This window comes from Pundamilia nyererei, unplaced genomic scaffold, assembly GCF_000239375.1.
Source record: "Pundamilia nyererei isolate P.nyererei 1_Seehausen unplaced genomic scaffold, PunNye1.0 scaffold00316, whole genome shotgun sequence".
NCBI classification, from domain to species: Eukaryota; Metazoa; Chordata; class Actinopteri; order Cichliformes; family Cichlidae; genus Pundamilia; species Pundamilia nyererei.
In genome coordinates, this window is record NW_005187717.1 from 217,547 (window position 1) to 227,429 (window position 9,883).

At 40.1% G+C, this 9,883-nt stretch overlaps 1 protein-coding gene across 1 annotated transcript in view; it reads left to right on the plus strand.

Moving 5' to 3' along the window:
• Positions 1 to 9,133, plus strand: part of insig2 (insulin induced gene 2) — a 17,138-nt gene extending 8,005 nt beyond the window's left edge. The window contains exons 4-7 of the mRNA XM_005751575.1: positions 1,377 to 1,501; positions 1,725 to 1,891; positions 3,718 to 3,817; positions 8,203 to 9,133. Coding sequence (XP_005751632.1) covers positions 1,377 to 1,501; positions 1,725 to 1,891; positions 3,718 to 3,817; positions 8,203 to 8,244 — 434 coding nt within the window. The 3' untranslated portion in view covers positions 8,245 to 9,133. The remainder of the gene's footprint in view (positions 1 to 1,376; positions 1,502 to 1,724; positions 1,892 to 3,717; positions 3,818 to 8,202) is intronic.
• Positions 9,134 to 9,883: the final 750 nt, after the last annotated feature.

The following is a 9,883-nucleotide window of genomic DNA, read 5'->3' on the forward strand; positions in this document are numbered from 1 at the left end:
GTTATCGTTCTATCGCCCAGCTCTATCTTTTTGTTTTGTTTTTAAAAATTCTAAGTTGAGTTTCCTTGCTCGCTCAGAAATGAACTTATTTTTGCATGCTGTTGTGCTTATCGAACCATTATCGTTGGCATTTTTACCAGATTAAATGACAGAAATGGGAACAAACTAGGTTTTGTTGTTGTTGCCCCATGAAAGGAAGACCAAGAGTCACCTCTGCTGCTGAGGATAAATACATCCCAGTCACCAGCCTCAGAAATCTCCAGTTAACAGCAGCTCAGATTAGAGCACAGATAGAAGCCACACAGAGCTCCAGTAGCAGACACATCTCTACATGTTCAGAGAAGACTGTGTGGATCAGGCTGTTTTGGTCAAATAGCTGCTAAGAAACCACGACTACATGTATGGTTCCCACCATGAAGCATAGAGGAGGAGGCATGATGGTTGGAGGCTTTTCTGGTGACACTGGTGGGGATTTATTCAATCCCCCAACATGTAAATAGTCATGAAAATAAAGAAAAACCATTAACTGAGAAGGTGTGTCCAGACTTTTGACTGGTAGTGTACATACAAACACGAACCACTGTGACCACACAAAAACTATTGTAGAAACTCGCACATCCAAACCTGAATAAATGGTATTTAAGGACAAAGTTTAGCTTCACAAATCAGATTATTTTCCATTTCAAAAAGTCTTCTATCCACAAATGTAAGCTGTGTTCAAATCCCGGTGTAAAACTGGGACATCTGGGCGCTGTTGTGTTTGTTTTTAATAAACTGGACATTTCTTCTTCTAAATAAATAGATTAAAACCATCACACATTAGCCATAAAATGCTGCCTACATGCTGAAATGTTCAGGATTAGTCACTAAGCTAACATCGGTGTTAGACTGCTGTTACTGTGTTATCACACTACCTGAATTACATCTATATTCTAAATATACAGAGTGGTCATATTGCTTTGCAGTTGTGTGGATGGGAGCACGCATTTGTGTGACCTGCACACAAATCACTGCACAGTTTATGCTTGTGGATCATATTGTTCTCATTTGCAACACTTAAAGCAAATTCCTCTCCATGAGTCTCTGGTGGTTTTGGTTGTTTTAGCTCTTTATTATTGTTACGTTGTTTTCAGGCCCCTCGCTGAACCTCGTTTTGCTACAAGTTTCTTCCTGTTGAAAGGGACGTTTTCCTTCCTACTGTTGCCAAGAGCGTGCCCATAGTGGGTCATCTGATTGTTGGGATTTTCTCAAATATTATAGGGTCTTACGATAATATTAAATCGAGGCTACTGTTGTTTTGAATTGGTGCTATACAGATGCATAATTTCCCTTATCTTTCCTCACAGTATTCTTTTTCCTTTTTTCCCCCCTCGCAGCAATGATTGGGCTGTTGTACCCCTGCATCGACAGCCGTCTGGGTGAACCACACAAGTTCAAGCGGGAATGGTCTAGCGTGATGCGCTGCGTGGCTGTGTTTGTGGGTATCAACCACGCCAGTGCTGTATCCTTAGAACGTTGGTATTTTCTCTGTTTAATAATTTTCCTCTGTACACCACCAGAGTGGACTTTAAATCACGCATTCAAGATGTAAGTAAAGCACAGAGTGTAACTTTCAATTCAAGGAAGTTTGTGTTCAATGACTTACTGGGTAGATGATGGAGCTGTACATTGTGTAAGTGCATCGTAGAGCATTCAGCCTGGTCCTTGACCTCTGCCTGCATCAGAAAGTGGATTTTGCCAACAATGTTCAGCTGTCTCTGACTCTGGCAGCTCTTTCCATTGGCCTGTGGTGGACATTTGATCGCTCCCGCAGCGGCTTCGGTCTGGGAATCTGCATTGCCTTTTTGGGTACGCTGGCCACCCAGCTCCTGGTTTACAACGGAGTTTTCCAGTAAGTTACTCAAACACTAGTTTGCATATTAAGACAATGTGGAGGCTGATTTGAGAGAAAATCATTACAATGACAAATGAATTTGGTAACTCAGACTTTACCATTAAATAAACTGCTGAATGCAATAATGTGAACTCCAAGTGAACTTTGTAAGTAGTTGCACTGGTGTGCCAGCACAGACTTATGGCGAACTCTGTCTGGTGGGCTTCTGTATTGTGCTTATTGAATCGAGTAATGTAGCACACTGTAATCCCTGTTTATAATTTAGTATTTGATAATAAGAAGTTATATCAGCATGTAGTAAGTTACCCTCCTGTAGCTCCAACAGTTGAATATTGACTGGTCCACAGTGATCTCTTCCAGCAAAATAAAACTGACGCACTTAATATGAGGCACGATATTAGCAGCGCCACGCTGCCTTTACAGCACACAGCTATATCCTCCAGCACAATGACTAATGTTAGAGTATGGGCAGAATGCTAGTATTACTGTGCAAAATTCTTGAGCCACCCATTAGCACTTTATATGCCATAAGGAGACAGACTTTCTTGTAACTTTTAAAGTGGTCTTGAGCGATATTTCTCAAGCGTTCTGAATATGTTTCAGAGGTGTTTTCAGGCCGGTCCATGAACCTGACCATCTGAGAAAGATTTCTTGTTTTGTTGTTAATCCATAACACTGACCTTTAAGTCATTCAAGCATAAAAAGGCACCTAGAGATCGTACCAGTGTGGTGTTGACGTGTAACAGACAACTTGGCACAGAACCAAAGAAATGGCATGCCTAAAAGCTATCTATAGCAGGTGAACAGTACTGAAAGTTATATCATTAAGAAATATGAAAAAAATCTAGCAACAACTTGACACAGATTGTGAGGAAATGTGTCTTGCCCTTCAATTTGTCCATCTACTCTTTGTTCTACTGGATAAATTCCAAATTTAATTGCCTATTGTGTGGTTAACTATTTGTGCATGTTAGAGGTACTTCCACTCTTTGTTGTGGTCATTGTTGGCGTCATTGCTCAAAGTAATAATGTATTACACACATTACACAGAACACTTTTCTTAAATTTAACGCAGTGCCTTACTTACTCCCAGGAGAAAGTAATTTGTTACTACTTGTACACATTACGTTTCTCTGTAAAATGACCTGAAACGTATTGTCTCATAGATATCATTTAATATTATAAACCCACAGACCGCAGTCCCACACATCAACACAAATCCCTATCATATTGAGGACACACATGATCTTTCTCTTAGCATTTAGGTATGAACACAAAGCCAACAGCATGAAGCAAAGATGACAACAAGCTCAGAAAACTTAATGACGATTGATTCTACTTAAACAGGTAGAAATGGAGGCCGCAGCCTGACTGGCTCTGGTCTCACTGGTTCTTGGCTAGCTTAGCGTTAGCATGCTCTTTGTGCAGATATTTGCAAAGAGCCAAAGTTGTGTTAGCAGCATAAGTTGATTCTGACCTGGGCACAGTTTGCACTTTATAGGTGTGAATTGAGAACCAGTTTTAATCTCAGCAGAGAACAGAATTAAAGGCAGCCACCATCTGAAGAAGAGTTTCTGCAAAGATCACTGTACCTATCTCCCATTTTCCTCTCAACATATAAAGAAATAACAGGTGGCTCAAGAGTATTGCACAGTAGTGTATAACACTTTCTAAATGACTAGAGATCTTGTCCAGAGACTGGACATTATTAACGATGATGATGATGATGATGACAAAGCAACCTTGGTTAATTCAAACAGTCAGTTAATTCTGCTGTGTATAGTTTAAAGTGAGTTTCTGATGTTTGCCTTTTCTCTGCCCAGGTACACGTCGCCTGATTTCCTTTACATTCGCTCGTGGTTACCCTGCATCTTCTTTGCAGGAGTAATAACTATGGGAAACATTGGACGGCAACTAGCTTTGGTAAGAAACAAATCAGTTTACATTTACATCAGTTACATTAAGGCTAAGCAGTCACTGCTTCTCAATTCATCAAAATTTTTAGAACATTTTCTGCTCTGATTTGCAAAAAGAATTTATGGTCCAAATTTTGAATCTACAGTACCAGTCAAATGTTTGGACACGCTTTCTCATTTAATGGTTTTTCTTTATTTTTACTACTTTGTACATTGAAGATACAAACTGAAGACACCAAATATATGAAGCAGAATATATCGAATTATGTAGCAAAGGAAACAATGATAAATAACTCTAAATTCAATTTCAATTTTCAATTCGATTTTATTTATATAGCGCCAAATCACAAAGACAGTCGCCTCAAGGCGCTTTATATTGTACAGTATAGCCTATAATAATAGATATAGAGAAAAACCCAACAATCATATGACCCCCTATCAGCAAGCACTTTGGCGACAGTGGGAAGGAAAAACTCCCTTTTAACAGGAAGAAACCTCCAGCAGAACCAGGCTCGGGGAGGGGCGGGGCCATCTGCTGTGATTGGCTGGGGTGAGAGAAGGAAGACAGGATAAAGACATGCTGTGGAAGAGAGACAGGTTAATAACAGGTATGATTCAGTGCAGAGAGGTCTGTTAACACATAGTGAGTGAGAAAGGTGACTGGAAAGGAAAAATGTTATATATATTTGATTGCTGAGATTAGCCACCCTTTGCTTTGTTGACAGCGATTAACTGGTTTCACCTCACAGGTGAGCCTGCCAGGGTTCATGGTGGGGTTTGTTGCCTTCTTAATGACGTTGGGACCATCAGTTGTGCTGTGCACCAGTCAGGTTGGTGCACAGCTGACAGGCCTGTTTGACAACTGTTAGAATTCATATTATGGCGAGAACCAATCAGCTGAGTAAAGAGAAACAACAGCCCATCATTGCTTTAAGAACTGAAGGTCAGTCAGTCGGAAAACTGCTAAAACGTTGAATGTATCCCCAAGTGCAGTCGCGAAAACCATCAAACGCTACAATGAAGCTGTCTCACATGAGGACCACCCCAGGAAAGGAAGACCAAGAGTCACATCAGGAATCAAAGCAAAGGGCGGCTGTTAGGAAGAATCTAAAGTATGAATCATGTTATTTCTCACTTTTTGTTTACAACATATGTGTTCATTCATAGTTTGTAGATTCTCACTGAAGACATCCAATGTAAATAGTTGTGAAAATGATTAAAACAACAACAATTAAATGAGAAGGTGTGTCCAAACTTCTGACTGGTAGTGTACATACAAACATGAACCAAGCTTCATAATTATTATTTTTTTTTTTTTTAAAAAAAAACGAAAATTTTTTTTTAAAATATAGGTTTAACATTTAAAAGCACTGGTTTGTCCACTTTCAGGCTATTCTTTGCACTTTGAAATCTGAGCCAATGCTTAAGCCAGGCTCTCTCAAAAGCTAAAAATAAAAGCCTGAAATTTTAACAGGTCTTTCTTAACTTTAAAAAAAAAAAAAAAAAAAAAATCTGAATCTTGGAGAGATGAAAAAGTGTCTAAGTAGCAGTTCAAGTATGAAAAAAGTCCCCTATGGTAACAAGCCGAATTTTGTAATACTGGAAACACCTCAGTCCATCTCAGTGCACATTTTTAGAATATTTTCTATTAACTATTATCTGTTTAACCATTAAAAAAAGACGTTTGGACGTCCATGATGAATACTGTCATAAACTTTATATATATATATATGTAAAATGTTTCAAGATGCATTTAAAAAGGTTAAAAGTTCTAGTATAGTTGTTATTACACTGAACAAAAATATAAACGCAACATTTTTGTTTTTGCTCCCATTTTTCATGAGCTGAACTCAAACATCTGAAAGTTTTTCTACATACACAAAAGACCCATGACTCTCAAATATTGTTCTCAAATCTTTATAAATCTGTGTTAGTGAGCACTTTTCCTTCACCAAGATAATCCATCCCACCTCACAGGTGTGGCATATCATGGTGCTGATTAGACAGCATGAATAATGTACAGGTGTGCCTTAGACTACGTTCACACTGCAGGTCTCAATGCTCAATCAATATTTTTTGTCTGCTCGATCACACTACAAATAAAATGTGACAGCAAACGCGCTCTAGTGTGAACACTCAAAGCGTCTTTTGTCAGTGACATAAAAGACGGATTTAATGCGACATGACCATCAAACAGCAGTCGCTTTCTGAAAGATCAGATATGTATCGGATTCAGCACCACATACGAAAGTGACCCAGATCGGATTTGAAAATATCGGATTTGTGCCGTTCACACTGTCACACCATGATCGGATAGATGGGTCGCATACGGTCAAAAAAATCGGATTCGATGCGCTTTCGCCTGCAGTGTGAACGTAGCCTTAGACTGCCCACAATAAAATGCCACTCTGAAATGTGTCCGGTGAGTATGCTGGCCATGCAAGAACTGGGATGTTTTCAGCTTCCAGGAATTGTGTACAGATCCTTGCAATATGGGGCCGTGCATTATCATGCTGGTGATGGTCGTGGATGAATGGCACAACAATGGGCCTCAGGATCTCGTCACGGTACCTCTGTGCATTCGAAATGCCATCAATAAAATGCACCTGTGTTCGTTGTCCATGACATACACCTGCCCATACCAGAACCCCACCGCCACCATGGTCCACTCGATCCACAACGTTGACATCAGCAAACCGCTCACCCACACGATGCCACACACGCTGTCTGCCATCTGCCCTAAACAGTGAAAACCGGGACTCATCTGTGAACAGAACACCTCTCCAATGTGCCAAACTCCATCGAATGTGAGTGTTTGCCCACCCAAGTCGGTTACAACGATGAGCTGCAGTCAGGTCCAGACCCCGATGAGGACGACGAGCATGCAGATGAGCCTCCCTGAGATGGTTTCTGACAGTTTGTGCAGAAATTCTTTGGTTATGGAAACAGATTGTTGCTGCAGCTGGTCTCAGGCGATCCTGGAGGTGAACATGCTGGATGTGGAGGTCCTGGGCTGGTGTGGTTACACGTGGTCTGCGGTTGTGAGTCCGGTTGGATGTACGGCCAAATTCTCTGAAACACCTTTGGAGATGGCTTATGGCAGAGAAATGAACATTCATTTCATGGGCAACAGCTCTGGAAGACATTCCTGCAGTCAGCATGCCCATTGCACGCTCCCTCAAAAGCTGCGACATCTGTAGCTTTGTGCTGTTTGATCAAACTGCATATTTCAGAGAGGCCTTTTATTGTGGGCAGTCTAAGGCACACCTGTACATTATTGATGCTGTCAAATCAGCCCCATGATATGCCACACCTGTGAGGGGGAATGGATTATCTTGGTAAAGGAAAAGTGCTCACTAACACAGATTTATAAAGATATGAGAACAGTATTTGAGTCTTTTGTGTATGTTTCAGATGTTTGAGTTCAGCTCATGAAAAGTGGGAGCAAAAACAAAAGTGTTGTTTATATTTTTGTTCAGTGTAAATTAGATTAAACTGGAGACTGAGTGTCATTTATAAACTCCACAATTACCAAACTGAGCTACATTTAAAAAATAAATAAAAAAATAGTACAATTTATCATATTTGCTCAATCCAGCAGGAAAGCTGAATGACAATAGAACTTCTCTCAAGAGAATATGAAGAAGTGCGTCACCTTTCTGTTCATATTTTGACGACTCAGCACTCAGGCACTTACTTACCTTAATGTGTCCCAAGTTATAGATCCTGATTCATTTTGATGGCAAGTTTTTGTCTGTAATAGTTTTTGAGGTATTCGAACATCAAAAAAAGACAGTGGCTGTGGATGGACAGACCAAAAACATCTGATTTACATGATGTTGTTCGCTCACTCATCCAAGTTCATCCAGTTTAAGTGTTGTGATCGCTTTCATGACCACAGGTTGATAAAATGAAACCCCTAGGCACGCAGCCTCTTAGGTCAGCAGTGCTTTTCGTGTTGGAAATCACAGATGCTGTTTTTGCCTCGTCTCTTTCTTAGTGTTGAATCATGAACACTGAACTTAACTGAGGCCTGCAGTTCTTTAGAAGTTGTTCTGGGTTCTTTTGGGACCTCCTGGATGAGTTCTCAGGCTCTTCAGTTTTCTTTTCACATAGGTCCAGAATAGCTTCATCCCTAAAAATTATAAAGTGCACGTTGTATTTACTCGGGTTTGTCTGATATTAAATTCGTTTGATGAAACATGATAAAGTACTAAATGTACTAAAAAAAAAAGGTTGCAAATGCTTTTTCACAGCACTGTATATCGACTGATTAAAGAAGTCACCCAGCCGAGTTACAGTGATACATCATGTCCATATTGGAATATTAAAGTAGATGGGCTTTAAGTGGTGTTTTGTGTCTAACAGCTCTCCTTCTCCCCTTGTTTCCAGTATGAATACAAATTCATTCAGGACAAGAGCCATCAGGACTGAGGGATGTCTCTGCTGCATCAGACCTCTGCTCAGAATGACCTGAAGCCAGGTGCAGGTTATCAGCACGGACTACAGCTGGCTGATGAGCCAGTCAGGCCGTTTAAATCGATCCCCGAAATCTCGATCGGCTGCTGTGCTGCATTTTTGACTGGCTCTGTCAGGCCTTCTGCTACCACATGATATCCATGAACTGACGTGAATAATGAGAGTGAAGTTTCTCTCCTTCCTTTCCTTTATTGCGGTTTATCTGTAATAGACATGGATTAGCAGATAAGCAGCCAACATTCAGATCAGCTTAGATGTTTGCTCCCTTGGCTCGATTGTGCCAAACAGAATCTGTGGGATCTGTTTATTTATCTGCCCTCGTTTCATGATTCTTCCTCATCTGTCGTATATTGGTGGGGAACACACAGCCTAGTGAACATATCCAGGATGCATCTATGTACTGGACTTCTTTTTTATGTAATTACCCATAATCTACTTTTAGATCTTCTTCATGAAGAGATGTTGACAGGTGCTGGTGCTAAGGAAACAGGATGTCCAGTGTTCCCCTGTAGTGGGTACATGTAAGAGCCCATTATTTTGTGCATTAATATGTACAGTATCATCAGGTCAAAAAACACTGATGTCTTTGGGTTTAGGGTTAGAAGTGAGCAACACATTTAGAAATAGAAATTCCATCTATAAATGAAGACTATGGTGTTAATTAGTTTAAAACTAGTTACTGTTTTTTATTTCAGGGAGGAAGACTTGGCCAAAAGTCTTCCTGCTGCCTTTTAGTTCCCAGCTCACTTTGAATGGTGTTGTCCACCTAATGCATGACAGCAGATATGGAGTAACGGTGATGGAACTTCACACTGAATCAAATAAATTCTCTCTGGTCAAACTAGGTTTGCTGTAAGGAGATTTTCTGCTTCTACCAAAATCTGTTTTTTTTTGTTTTTTTTCATTGTGAAGAGTGACTTTTGTAAAATAAGCAGTCACAAACCTGTTTGTGCAACTCATCATTTCATTGAAGGATGAAATGAACAGAACCTGTTTAGGTCACCACACATACAAACTGGTTCCAGTTTGGTTGGCATGCAACAAAAGAGTTCCTTTCACTGTAATAAAGTCCATTCTTCCCCAGCCACACTCAGTTTTCTGCACGTGCACCACAAACATTTCTTAGTGAAGCTCAATTGGGAATCCAGCATCCAACAGCATCACACTGATTTCTTAAATCCAGCTTCACACATCATTAAATCTGACAGTTTTTGAGAGCTTGGCTCCACAGTGATGATTAGCCTTTAGTGTTTCATTTCCACTTTAATGTGTTTTTACATGTTTATAACAACACAAACTGGTTATTAGTAATGAAAGTCCCCTCCCTTCTCTTATTTCTTATTAATCGACTCATCAAAATCCGTCTGTGAAATGCTGTTCATGCTCGTTGATCTACAACACTGTATGGTTGAGTCTTAAGGCTGATGATGATTTGTTATGTATATTGTGGTTTACTGACCCACAGTGAAAACCAGGTGTTTAGCAGTTTTAAAAGTCTTGGCTGTGTTTGTTCAGCGGACACATGCAGGATAACAGCCTGTGTATCATTTGAGGAACAGTTTAATGACAGTGATAAATGCTTTTAAGTGTAATA